The 14981-nt window shown below is 38.6% G+C and overlaps 1 protein-coding gene across 2 annotated transcripts in view; it reads left to right on the top strand.

The window, feature by feature from the left end:
- Nucleotides 1-14981, top strand: part of rarga (retinoic acid receptor gamma a) — a 49812-nt gene that overhangs the window by 7637 nt on the left and 27194 nt on the right. For both annotated transcript variants that reach the window (XM_084427642.1, XM_084427640.1), the window contains exon 2: nucleotides 3766-4028. In XM_084427642.1, coding sequence (XP_084283768.1) covers nucleotides 3860-4028 — 169 coding nt within the window. In that variant the 5' untranslated portion in view covers nucleotides 3766-3859. The remainder of the gene's footprint in view (nucleotides 1-3765; nucleotides 4029-14981) is intronic.

The raw sequence follows: 14981 nt of genomic DNA, 5'->3' as shown, positions 1-14981 counted from the left end.
CTGCTTCCTTAAGACGTGGCCACCCTAGCTTGGATGCACATGTGGAAGAGTTTACTGTAATGGAACTCTAAATTAGTGGTGGTTTGAAGCTGCCTGCAGCAGTAGGCTGTAATTAACTGGCTCTGCTGAAAGAAACAGAACCAGAGAGGCCGGTGTGTGTGTGTGTGTGTGTGTGTGTGTGTTTGTGTGTGTGTGTGTGTGTGTGTGTGTGTGTCAGACAGATGTGTATACTGGAGCCATGGAAGAAAATGGCACATTTTTTAGCATGCATTAATGAATGCTTTTGCTTTACGTTCTTACAAAATATTTAGGGTGTTTTTTGTGTGTGCTATTATGTCCCGGGGTCCTTTTGTTTGTTTTAGGACTTCAACTTTTTTCTTTTTGTTATATGACAGTCTTTTTAATTATACTTGCATCACTTATTTTTGCTACTTTTCAAATATATATTATGTATGGCCTAAACAAGAAGTCCATATTTCATATTTATTGTGTGGAAATGATTTATATGATTATATATTGATTTACATTTTTTCCCTCAAAATATTACACTTGTGGCATCTTAAAACAATTTAATAACATAAAAAATTTTTAGTTCAGTGTCAATGATGCTTGAGATGAAATATGAGACATGGTGTAAAATCAATAAACATATATTACAGTTTTTATTTCCAGTCAAGCTGTAACTGTCAAATTATCCTAAAAGTGTGAAAATATTATTTAATTGTGTATTTAGGATACTCAAAATTCTAGAATTTGCAAGACAAACAAGTCGGCCAGTTTATTCCAAAATGTTTTACAATGCCATTAAAATGCAATTAAACACAATCTGTAACTTGAGATGTGATGGAAATGATATCATGAAAAATGGACAAAAATAAATAGAATTTTCCTTTGATGCATGCATATCCACTTTTGGACATTATTAGTAGATAACTTAAACTAATAAGAGTGAAAGTGTTTTAAGAGATTCTGCAAAAGTGCCCAAGAAACACCTTGGATGTACGTGTGTGTGTGTGTGTGTGTGTGTGTGTGTGTGTGTGTGTGGAAAGAGGTTTCTTTGGGTTTCATTGTGCGGATTACAGTAGAGCTGTGTGCATCTGTTATGGAAAGGGAGCACAGTATTTCTCTCAAATACTATGTGTTCAGGTGCAAGTGTTTTTATGCGACAGTGAGAAAGAGACTGTATGAATGTGTGTTTTGGAAAGCCCAGGCTTCTTTCCTGGCCAGAGTGCCGCCCCCCTAGTGCCCCCCAGTGCCCGGACTCCGTCACTGAATCAGTCTTCCTTTTTTCTCTCTCTCAGCCCGGTCTATGTTTATGCCGAACTCATGAGCACGATTTTTTCCTTGCTTCTTACCCTGATTCACAAACCACAGCACTTCCAAAAAGCGCTGAATTCTTTGGCTCAGCTCATTTTTCAAAAACCACATTTAAACAACAAGCCGCCAGCACCACCCACTCATAAAAATCACTCAAGGGAGAAGGAACAAAAACTGGAAGGGGACAGCCCAGCATTCACTACTGTAGTGATGAAGATGGGCTTTGTCTTATTGAAAAGTCTGCGTGAGAGAGATTTCCATTCATTGCACTGTTTTCCAGCGCAAATATCGAAACATTCATAAAACAAGATACGCGTTTTTGAGAAGTGAAACGACGTTATATATTAAGCCATCAGAAATGTTGCCTTCTTGTTTTAAATGAATGAGTTGAATGAGTGAATGAATGAGAGTTTCTGGTTCCAGGAATCAGAACTGATTGAGGTTTACAGAGTGTCTGGTTTCATTTTTGACCTTGCTTGTCCATGAAAAGTTAGATAGAATGAATACAAAAAGTGTTCGTGAGAGAAATCGAATAGAAACGTGACGGAGAAAATGCAGAACAGTTTAGCCACACAAGCTGTCACCTCGTCCTTTCGCTCTTTCTCTTTCAGCATGCTCTCCAGCTCTCATCTTCTCAAATGGAGCCTGCGTTGGGGCCTCAGGTCTGTGAGAGGGCCGACTGTAGTCGTGCAGGGTTGAGAGACTGGCAGCACTAACAGAGAAGCTCTTTCTTGTGGAGTTTGGGTGGTTTAAATCATATGGAATAGCCTGGAAACACCACAAACGTCTGGACACCTTTCAAAACGGAGCAGACAAGAGCGCTCTCTTTCTGCCCTCCCTCTGTTTCTCTTCTCCTGCCTCAACCTAACTTTTTCCTTACCACTTTATTATTTTCCTACCTCCCCTTCATTTCTTTTTTTCTTTTCCTCCCTCCATTTTTACATATCACCCCATCCCCATTGTTTTCCCTCAGACTCCACCCTCATCTCAAACACACAAGCGCTCTTTTGCAGTGATTGCTGGGTTGTTGTCAAACTGTTGTGAGAAACTCTCAGATTGCTGTTTGTGTGATGTTAGGGGTTTTTAAAAGATTAGTTCAACCAGGCATTAACATTTTGCTATCATTTATTCATCCTCGTTTCATTCCACACCTTAATTTCATTTTGAACAATGTACTAGTCACACATTCCATGCAATATTACAGTGAATGCAGCTGGAGCTTTCAAGCTTCAAAAAGGATGCAGATGATGCGTATGATTTATGCTCTTTATTTTAAGTATTCTGAAGCCATATGATAGGTTTGTATGAGGAACAGACATATTTATTGACTGAAGGCCTGGACTCTCCTTAAAGGGATAGGTCACCCAAATATGAAAATTGTGTAACTCACCCTCACCTGTCATTCCAAACCCGTAAGACTTGTTCATCTTCGGAACACAAATGAAGAAATTTTTAATGAAATCTGAGAGCTTTCTGTCCCTCCGTTGACAGCTACGCAACTACCGCTTTGTCGCTTCAAAAGGTTCATAAAGAGATCGTAAAACGAATCCATATGAATTGAGCGGTTTAGTCCAAATTTTCTGAAGAGACGATCGCTTTATATGATGAACAGATTGAATTTAGGCTTTTCACATATAAACATTGATCAACTCACACATCAGTTATGATAAACGGAAGCTCAAGCATGTTCGCTTGACGTGTGAGAACCAGTGAGGCTTGTTCTCATGTGTTACGCATCATGTTTGAGCTTCCTCAAGAACCAGTGTGGTTTGTTCTCGGTCGTCAAGCAGGTTCAGTTGAGCTTCTGTTTATGTTCGCTGATCAATGTTTATATGTGAATAAAAGCCTAAATTCAATCCGTTCATCATATAAAATGATCGCGTCTCTTCAGAAAAACTTGGACTAAACCGGCCAGTTCATATGGAGTAGTTTTACGATCTCTTTATGAACTTTTTGAAGCATCAAAGCGGTAGTTGCGTAGTTGTCAATGAAGGGACAGAAAGCTCTTAGATTTCATTAAAAAGATCTTCATTTGTGTTCCGAAGATGAACGAATGTCTTACGGGTTTGGAACGACACAAGGGTGAGTAATTAATGACAAAAACTGAACTCTATAATGAGTGAAATAAGTGAACAAATTTTTCTTTTGAGTCATTCTGTTCAATGAATCAGCTGACTTGATTCACGAAACCAGTCTGAGTGATTCGGTTTCAAATTGGACTGGTCCATTTAACCCACTAAGCAGGTGATCCAGTCACAAGTGCTCTCAAATTTACTGGGAGTGACTAACGAAAAAAAACGAAGTAATTCGGGTTTGAAACAACATGAGAGTGAGTAAATGTGCAGTTTGTTGATGTGGTTCAGCTGCTTAAACTCACTGAACTGTTTTATTACTGTTTATTATTCTTTGTACAAATGCTTAACTTGCCCTATATGTTTCCTCCTGAAGGTACGCCGAGCCGTGACGCATATTTGAGAAGTTTGCCAACAGTCCGTTGAAGCACACGACAGGCCCGACCAGCCTTTGGCAAGGAACCGTCGCCATGTCAGCCAACCGGGAACGGCAGGTGGGTCACATGACCGGTTTCCCACCTGCTGTCTACCCCTTTGCCTTCAATTCCATTCGGAGCCACTCCCCCTTCGACCTGCTGGCCAATAGTAACCTGTTTGGGCGGTTTGGGGCGGACCTTCCCAAAGAGATGGCAGCGTTGTGTGAGTATTGTAACTGTTCTGCTTTAGATTCTTTATAGAAATATTTAGTTTCAGGGTGTTTCTTCGTGCACTTCTGAGGTCTATTTTTATTTATTTTTCTTCCTACATTTTAGTTTTTTATCTTGTCTTGGAAACTTTTTAATCATGCCTGCATCATGCTACTTTTCACAACAACAAAAAGATGGTACTTTTTACATGGTAAAGTGCATTTTTAAAAAATAATGTATGTGAAGCAGAATGAATTTTGAAATTTAAAATGAATGGCTGGTGTCACATTCAGACTAGAATTGTGGGATTGTGGATTGTGGCATAAGTGCAGTGTGGATTGTTGGATGCTGCGCATTTTGGTAGAAATAGTAGGATATACATGCAATGTTTAAAGTATACATAGCATGAGTATCATGGTATTTCAGAAACATTCTTATTTTGCTGTGAATAAGTGGCCTAAGAGGAAAAGAAAACTGTCTCTTTAAATCAGTTTTTGAGCATCAACTGAAAGTGTCCTAAAAAAAATCTTTCAAATGTTTGCTAGATAGCTAGTTTTGTTCCCTGGATAAAAGGCATTTTGACCCTGTAGAGAGAAAATGTTCAGCATTTTATTTCTAGTGTCACAGGGGGCGCTGTTTTACATCCTACTGCAGAAGCAAAGTGTGTGTGAGAGAGGATAGAGATACAACAGATGGCAGAAAGAGAGAGAGAGAAGAAAAGAGCCATTTAACAGATATTTTATGCTGCAAAAAAAACCTTTTTGTCGGTTTAATATGTCAAGTTTACATTTTATAGCATTCCAGAAAAATAGTGGATTTCACAAACCAGCTGTCTGAGTTTTTCAACAAAAGCGAATCTGTTTTTTTTGTTGTTGTTTTTTAGCTGAGGTAGTACATTCATTGGCTCTTTAGATCCAGAGTGTGTTGCAAGAATGTGAGCAGTCTGTGGATTTTTCTTGTTTAGACAGTAGCTTAGGGGAAAACACAAGCCACAGACATCTGAAATCTCATCTCAAGTCCTGAGGGGAGAATCTGTGATGGGTTTGGATGGCAACAACAAAGCAGAAGACTATGTGTTCCCCCTCCTCAAAACACACACACACACGCACAGATATACACTACTCGCCATCTCCTGCTGTGCCTCTTTTACTCCTCTGCAAGTCTGAACAACACTCCAGCCTTTTAGATGTCAATCAGTACCCACCCCCCCTACAGCTGCCCACCTAATCCAATAGGTATTTACAGAGAGAGAGAGAGAGAGAGAGTGAGGGAGGGGTGATGGAAGCACCTGGGGATGACGTCCTGGTGCGGTGGAATCCAGTAACACACCCTGCTGTGAAAACACACTGACGGATACACAATAAACAAGCCTTCTCTGTCTCCTGGTCATGAAAATGAGAAACATATTTCGACCTTGCATATGCAGACGGCCTGAATGCGAAATTGCCTTTGTGGAAATCGCTGCAACCTTAACCTTATTTACATTCTTGTTTTACTTCCAATTTTTTTTTTGGTCAAAAGGATAAAACTTATTCTTCCTCTGAAACCTTTCCGCTGATGTCACTATTGGATAATGTTAACAAATAGCCGTTGTTTTGGCAAATCCACATTCAGTCTGGCTCCTTTCTGACATACAGTACTGTTCAGAGGTTTCGGGTCATTACTTTTTTGAAAAGTTTTATCCTGCAAGGATGCATCCAATGACATCCCACTCTATTTTTCTACTTTTTTCTGCTTTAAATGAGTTGCAAATGGTAATTCACAGTGACTTTTAAAAAGGCAAATTTAACTCATTTTTGAGCTGGAAACAATTTCTGCATTGCTCTGGCCAATTGCATGTCCAAAAGCACATTGGGCCATAAGCAATGCCAGGAATTGGGTGAGAGTCAAGACCACAGAGGCCCTAATTTGCTTTTGGGGACGCCGTTTGACATTCTTTTTAGACAGGCATGTCACAAGTTGTTTTACTGAGCCATTTTCATCCCTGGCTCTGAGACGAGGGGAAAACAAAGGCAGACGTGCAATCGTCCCGGTGCTGTTTTTGCAGGAGTTGGTTTAACAGGCCTCTTCATTGTTGTCAGAGCTGTCTGTCGGCTAGACTGCGAAAATTCCCAGCTCATAAAGGCCCAACATACTGAAGGGCCCTGTCTTTGAGTGCATCTGCATGTTAGTCCTGCATTCTTCCATAGACCGGTGTGTATAATCTCCCAGAGAAGATAGCCATGCTTTGGCCAACTTCAGATAGGTGTGTTCAAGCAGATACGCTGACAGGTTCAAGCACCTTCCGAAGATGTGCAGTTGGCACAAAACTTATTGACAGCTGGCATTGATTTTGTTTTTGTTTTGCAGTAACACAATGATGAAGTGAGTGATGTATGTATATTTGCATTTATACATTTGACAAACATTCATTCCCTTGTAATTGAACCCATGCCCTTGGCGTTGTTAACGCCATCCTCTACTGTATGAGCTACAGGGATATAGTCTCAAAATCAGAGACCTTGCCCTTGAAATAGTGTTCTGTCTTATTGTGATCGGATCAACTGAGACAGATCCTTATTCCAGATGAAAACTGGGACACATTTCTCTACACCAGCAGTTCTCAACTGTTTTGATAGGGCTGTGACTACAGGGAAAAATAATAAATAATAAATAATTAATTAATAAATAATAATACAATTATTTATTAATTAAAATTAAAATGATTTACAACTTAATTTTCTTTTTTTACAGTGCAGTTTTATTGGAGGACGTATTACAAGAACATTTTAGAAAAGTCTTTCTACATGAAAATATCATGTTTAATTCAATGTGTTACTTGCTTTTTCTTTGTAATAAATTGAAATTAAGTGAAAATGGTTTCTATACCAAATTTTTACATTCCACAAAAATTGGTGTTTTTAAAAAAATAAACACTTTAGTTTAGGGTCCAATTCTCACTATTAACTAGTTTCTTATTAGCATGCATATCACTAGGATATTGGCTGTTTATTAGTACTTATAAAGCACATATTAATGCCTTATTCTGCTTGACCATATTCTACATGCATTATTCCTATCCAATACCTAAACTTAACTACCTTACTAACTATTAATAAGCAGTAATTAGGAGTTTATTGAGGCAAAAGTCAATGATAATAGTTAGTTAATAGCGAGAATTGGAGCCTAATCTAAAGTGTGACTGTTTTGTTTTGTTGCAAAATTGTCATTTTTCCTTTTCAGCATTTGTCATAACAATAATTGCTGGGGCTGTGCAGGTAGGTCTTCGGGGTCAGGGTCAGGTATCCGGTTGGTGTCAGGTGAATACAGCCTAATTATATAGGGCTTTCTTCAGGTTGATTAGTTGACTAATCATTCAGGAATACACTTACTAGTCTGATTTGAAGATACGTTGTTTTTTTCAACCCTACACCATGAAGCAGTCCTGGTCCAGCATGCTAATCCTGGTTCTCTCTTTCTGTTTTTTTTTTTTAAGCATGCTGTATTTTTTAACACAGAGGTTTCTCTCTCCTACTCAAAGCTTTTGGGGTGAAATATCCATCTGTGGAGCTCTGCCGTTTCTTTGACACAGAGTTTATAAAGCAGCTGTGCATGTGGCGTTACCGGTCACTGTGTGCGAGTCTCCGCGTGGGAGTCTTACGTGCCGGCGTGCAGAAGCCGCTATCAGTTGATCCCTGTCATTATCGGAGCTCTTCAAACAAACTGTTGGAAGCCCATTACCAGCACTTACCATGTGATAGCATCTCAACTGAGCCCTCAAACTCTCCTGAAACCTTTTACCAATCAGGGGAGGAGGCCTTGCTCCAAGCCGCCAAGAGGGATGTTTTGAAAGGCTGCTTGGTCATTTCCTTTAACCAGACGGAGACCGTGTGGCTCTAATCTAATACTCCTGTTAGGGCCGTGCACAGTCCAGCTGTCTCCCTTGCTCATTTGCCGCACATATCAATGATATTAGTTCCCCTTTGGCTTGCAAGCTTGAGTTTTTATTGTTGGACTAGGGACAAGTTGTTGTGTGAAGGCATTTGTATTGTATAAAAAAGAACAGCGTGCTTGTTCCAGCTTGCCATCGAGAGAAAGGCAAACATTTTGTTGTTTCACTGCCCCCGCAGGAATAGATCAGTACAGTCACACATTTGTAAACGCATAAATATGTGCCTACTTACTGCACTGTAAAAGTGCTTTTGTTCACGGTTATATAATTGAGACCATATCTTGTGACATATTTGTATGTGACAAACTGATTCAAAAGCTCTAGGAGATGTCAAATTGAAACATTATATGACAAGCACTCTTTTAAGGGTTGCACTATAAATCAAATATGATTCCGGTTGCCGTGACGGTTACAGCATTCCATGTTTTTTTTTGTGACCTGATTTTTGCTGAGCTTGAGCATTTTAACCAATCACAGACATGTGTTTTGTGTGCATGAATGCAGCAGCCATTCCGAGACGTTTAAATTAGCATATAAACCTTTCAATAATGGCCTTCATGAAGAAATGTTTTTTTTTCATCTGCAAATGACTGTTTTATGTTTTACTTCATTTTGCTTTAGTACCAAAGTGAGAAGATTAGAATTTTCTGCCACTCACTTGCAATGTAGATGCTGTAACACCTAATATACACGGCAATAAAACAAGGTGTAGATATGGTGTAAATTAGAACTGGATTTACATTCCAGCTTTTTTATTATAATGGGAGTTTTACAGCATAATCACTTTTTGCTGGCTTTTTGTATATAATTTTATCACACATTTATTTACTATTCCTGTCTCATTTAGTGATGTATTAAAACAGCAAACAGCAAAATTAATCTTTTTTTTTTTTTTTTTATCTAACAAATGAAATAAGTCATTTTAAAGTAAATTATATTATGCAATTGTCAGTACATTAATATCAATCAATCAATTAAATATCCTAATCCTAAGTGATCACACATAGAATAAAGGATCATTGAAAGGGAGATGTGTTCAGAAAAGAGGAAAATAGTGAGTCTGTGTCATTAAAAGGCCAAGGCACAAGCACTACATTGTATCAGATTATTTATTTACCGAAACATTTTCCCGTTAAAGTGTTGGCTTTCCTTCGCAGCTGGCATGAGTTTGTGTGCAAGAGGGATCAAAATGAAATGAGAGCAATGCGTGTGTCTGAACACTTCTCCGTTTCCTCAGAGATTCCACCATCTTTCATCTCCACCTCTGCTTTCCTGCCAGGTTCCTCTCCGTTCCTTCACTCATCACCATCAGCACTTACTTCCACTGTAAACAGTCAGACAATGAAACGTTCTGGTGGATTAATCAGTTATCTAAGGATCTTATTTCTTATTGTGCATTTTCCAATACATTGTTTTTGGCTGGAAGCAGATGAAGTTGGCCATGAAAGATGATGGAGAATTCATTTTGCAACACATTTTAATATCTTAGATCTTAATAATAGTAATATCACATCTTAACGTGGTAAATTCTCTGATTGAAACAAAATATTCAAAGTGGAAAAAATGTAGGCCGGGACCAGAATGGAGCCAGAATTGGATACAAGTTTGCAGTTTGATACTCCCCTTCTGAAACGTGACCGGCACTCACTTTTTAGGACATGGAGGCAGAAGGTCAAGGTCACCCACGAGAGCATCTCAATGTATCCCAATGAAAACATTTATTTTTCCAAATCTAGTCTTTATTGGTTATTAATCACTGTAAAAAACAAAAAACATATTATTAATGAGCATTTGTTTGTCTTGTTTTCCAGTTCAAATATCTTGAATAATAATCTTGAATATAAGAATATTTTGTCTTACTGATCTGGCAGATTTTTCACTTGTTTTTGCCTTGTTTATAACCTCAAGTGTAAGACAAAATACAATTAAATGAAGGATTGATTTTCGGAAAACAATTCTTAATATTTTGCATCACAAAAAAAGACATTAGTAATAAGTAATTTTTGCAGTGTAAGGGCCGGTTCACACAGAACAGTCTTGTGTTTTGCTGTTAAAAACACAAGAGACAGGTCAGTGGAACATAAAAAAAGTGCAAGGTCTAGAGATGCGCTTTTTAAAAGTTAAACTTATTTAAACTTGAGCGCCACATTTTTAGAATGTCATGCTTAAAGGTCCTCGCACACCGAGTCCGAAATTCACGTCCGAAATTTTCGCACGTTAAAAAATAAATACGACCTCATGTTTTGTCAATCACGCTTAAACACTGCCTCCAAAACTTTTGTCCGTCATAATTTTTTGGGGATCGGGTTCGATTTTCGGCGTTTTTCGCATCCGTAGCAAGCATTTTGAATGGCGTCTTGACAATTCAGAGCCACCGAATCACGAATACGAAAAAACGCATACAAAAATGTTGGACTGCAAGAGACGCGAACATCATGCACATACGTCTAGAGCGTGCTTACATCGAAAAACAACGGAAAAGTGGTGCATTGGAATGGAAAAACGTATTCTGTGTGAACGGACCCTTAATGTTCTAATTTGAACACTAACTTAGTGTTTTAACTATTCGCAGAATTTTAGAAAGGCTGCATTGCCTAGAAGTAGCCTAAACCAATGCCTAAATATATATTTGGCTGTTGTTGGCTAAAATAGTTTTTCTTGTCTAAGTGACCTAAGTGATGTTGGCCTGGTTACGAAGACAAACACACACACACACACACGTATAAATATATATAAATATATATTGAGTGCTTCAGTGCTTTGTCGTTTGTCATTGATAGAGGACGGTTCTGCTTTTTATTCTCTAGAATGCTTGCTGTCTGTATTGCTGTAATCACACATGCAATGCAGGGCCTTTAGTGTAAAAGGGAATTCATAAAGTCTTTGTTAATATTTTGGCCACAAGCGACTCCCACACTTGTCTGTTTTTTGGAGAGTTGGCGTAACCGCAGTCGGAGTGGGAGACAGAGTCAGGAGTGGCCTCTCTCTGCCAGGTCATTAAGAGCTCAGTTTGGGAATTTTGCAAATTGTTCACAAATGGAATCTCAGCTCGACTGACTCTATCCCGAAAATCCGGTGGATTACTTTCCTCCCCTCTGCCCCTTCTGTACTCCTCCACTCCTATGTGGATTTCCTTTCTTGATCCCACCGTTCCAGGGAGAGAGACTATATAGCGGAGGGGATAGACTGTGTGTTAGGCTGAGGCACAGAGTGTGAACGAGCATTGAAAGGTAAAAAGTGCACTGGCATTTTAGCAAGATGACAGATGAAGATAAAGAGATCAGCGTTGAGAGGGGGCGGAGCTTCAATGTTTGCAACAGGCAGGACTGGGCACGTGCAGTGTGAGGATTCTGCCATGGCGATCGGGTATGGGAGGGGCTTCCTAGTGGATTTAGGGAGGGAACTTGTCCTAAGGTGTGTGGCCTAAAAGTCAGGGGGAGGAGTAGGTAACTTTTTGCCAGTCAAGATCATAACTACAAAACATGTGGTTTCCAGTTTTGAATACCTCATGTCAAAAGTCATGAGAATGCTAAAGAAGCAAGAATACTGGCATGCCAAGAGAGAGAAAGAAATGGCGGGGGGTGGGAGAAAGAAACAGGCACAGAGAATGCTTGTTTGAGAGATTGCCAAGTTTGATAAGTTTGTGAAAAGTTTTACTGTTTCTTTTTTATGCGGTGCAGAACACGAGGAGGCTGAGTGAGACTGGAACAGCCTGTCTTCTAGCCCTGTTTTCCCCTCTGGTCTGGTCTTCCAGTGACACTTCCAGATTCTCGGGGAGATGTATTGTGTGTACGAGTAAGATGTCAGGATAAGATTTCATGTCTCCTCGGAGCCAAACATGTGTACGTTATTGCTTCAGGTGGACGCCATGATAAATGTCCGATGGTGTTGGGATGGGAGTTTTGGGACTGAGGCAGTACTGGCGAATACTTTTATGCCTCAAGCTATTCATGAGTTTTAAATAGTTACATTGCAGTCACGCTACTCTATAAGAAATGTTACTTTAAACATAAAAAATGGTTTTAAATTATTAGTGTTTTTGAAATGTTATTAACTTTAAGCATTTAAAATGCTGCAATGAGACCTAAATCAGTGAATCGTTTTTTAATCCATTAATTTGCATGATGTGAATTAACCGATTCATTAGAAATTGTGTCTGTGTATATATACAGTGCTGGTCAGAATTATTTGCCCCCTTGGTAAATATGATCAAAGATGGCTGTAAAAAATAAATCTGCATTGTTAATCCTTTTGATATTTTATAAAAAATAAAAAAACCTTTCATTGAAGGAAAATAATTGAAAGTGGGGGGAAAATCACATTATGAAATAAATATTTTTCTCCGAAACACATTGGGAACAATTATTTGCCCCCTTTTATTAAATACTTTTTTCAACCCCCTTTTGGCAAGATAACAGCTCTGAGTCTTCTCCAATAATGCCTGATGAGTTTGGAGAACACCTGACAAGAGATCAGAGACCATTCCTCCATACAGAATCTCTCCAGATCCTTCAGATTCCCAGATCCATGTTGTATATGTAATTTTATAATTTTTTTTGCAAATTTTGGAATTATTTTTATTTAATTATTATTATTATTAGTAGTAGTAGTAGTAGTAGTAGTATTTTTATTAGTTATACATGTTTTACACATTCTGGAGCTATTATCACACTACTTAAAATATAGTTATGTTAGTTGCATCACTAATTTGACTTAATTACTCCCCTTGACTGGTGTTAGCAGCACTGGTGTTATAACTGATTTTATTTTATTTTATTATTTTATTTATTTATGTTCACAAGATTTAATTATTTTTAATAATAATAATTACACAATTTTGGAGCTATTATATGTCATTACTAATATGTGGTTATGTTAGTAGCATTGCTACAGGCTATAGTCGCTCATATGCCAGGAATTCTGGAATGTGTCAATGCGTTTAAACATGCATACTTTTGCATAGGACATGCTGTTGTAGAGTGTTTTGTGTGTGCCAAAGGTGTGTGTTTCATGACTCAAAATGTGTGTTTGAATGGTATGTGCATGTGTGTCAATATCTGCCTGTTTCCTGAGGGAGCTACAAGGACTAGTTGTGGTAATCTGAGTGCGTGCGTGCGCAGACGGAGCTAAAATGAAGTGGTGTTCTGTGTCTCTGTCATCGCCGGCAATCTGTCTGGACACATCCACACACACAGAAACACATGACTCTCTGTTGCTTACACTCTGCACAAACTTCCTGAGCTGTATAACATGATACACAGATTTAAAAAAACTAGCAGAATAGGCAATGCATGCTCAATCAATCCTTCCTATAAACATTTCTTCCCCCAGGGGAATTTTCTTGCTCAGAGGTTGCTAATGGAGAGGTTGCAGAGGACATAATGGAGTTAATTATGTTTCATTTAAAGGGATAGTTCTCCCCAAAATGAATATTCTGTCATAAAAAACCTATTTGACTTTATTTCTTCTGTGAAACACAAAATAAGATATTTTGAATTTTAATTTTAGTTTAAAATACACTTAATATTCAGTAATATTATCCATTTGACTGCACTGACATTATTGGATGAGAATAAAATGAAATTGAGCTGAATAATGAAAGTATTGTAGAGCTATTATTTCATAATAACAACAATACTGTTATTTTCTTGTCTAAATTGTATAAAGCACTTTATAAATAAATTTGACTTGACTTGAAAGTCAGTGGTGGTCAAAAAACATTGGACCCCATTGACTTTCATTGAATGGACAAAAAATATTTGTTACAAATATTTCCTACAGAAGAAAGTCATACAGGTTTGTAACGACATGAAGGTGAGGGAACTATCCCGTTAGGTCCCAGATGTCCCTAAAATACCTTGTAAATACAAATAGACACAAATACAACATAAAAGGTTTTGAAAGGATTTTTTTCTCAAGATAGAAATCTGAGAAGCAGTAGACTTAATTTGCCCTCCATTTAATCTCATCGCTGTCTAGGAGAAACATTTGAGATATTAAAGAGATCTCCTATGTGATTTTTCATTCCTTTGAGGCCACACACTTGCAAACCAGTCCTGGCTAATATCTCTAATGCATTGTGTCTGCTGTCTGAGGTCCACATCAGTGAGTCATGCATGTTAAACCTGATTCCGAGGCTCGGTTTGGTGACTGGACGCCTGAGATCAGCTCATCTGGTGCGGCTCGTCTGGCCTGGAAAGCAGAGATGACAGGGAGCCAGCTAAGTGAGATGGATTCCCAGCAGTTCTGGGTCTGTTTGTCATCGGAGTTTTGTCACATGACAGGAAGGAGGGAATCGTGTGTGTGTGTGTGTGTGTGTGTGAGAGAGAGAGAGAAGTATGGAAGAGCAAAACTGAACAAAACTGTCTTTAAAGATGTTCCTCTGGGTTGTTTAAAAACTGTAGCAGGGTTGGATGAGTATAAGTTTGAAAACAGAAGGAAAACGAGGGAGTGGAGGTGGTGGAGAGTGATGGAGAATAGCTTGAGCTCCAGAGAGAGAGAAAGAGAGGGAGGGAGAGCAGGATAAGTTGGGGGAAAGTTAGTGGCCCAGTGGGGATTTCTTCTGGAGTTCAACCTCCTTGGCTGGGGAAGGGAGGGAGGGAGGGAGGGGGAGGAACTTGGGTCAGCACTATGAAGTTGGATTAAATGTCCAAGTCAACTCTTTTCTTTTTTTTTTTTTTACTCTCAGTCTACACTGAACAGTTTCTAACAAAAGATTTTCAGCGGGATAGAAGAAATCACAGAGTTATAACAGTTTATGTCTCTGAATGACAATACACAGGCGCTTTTATCCATGAGGAAAAAATCAGTTTATCACAGAGGAGCCAACAGTATTAGCAGTACCGCAATATCGAATTTCAGCAGTTAGAAGTGTAGCTGTGGAAAAATTCAAGAACAGAGATGACGAAAAGTGTGGTTTGGACCTGAAGGAAAAGTCTGTGATAGTTTTATATACATCATTCATCTACATATAAATGCTAAAATACATTGTTTTTGTTTAATTAAAGTCAAACACGAGCTTTAACATGTTCGAAA

Source organism: Rutilus rutilus (assembly GCF_951802725.1).
Source record: "Rutilus rutilus genome assembly, chromosome: 13".
NCBI lineage: Eukaryota > Metazoa > Chordata > Actinopteri > Cypriniformes > Leuciscidae > Rutilus > Rutilus rutilus.
Note: the sequence above shows the minus strand (reverse complement) of the source record. Positions and strands in the feature narration are given on the sequence as shown.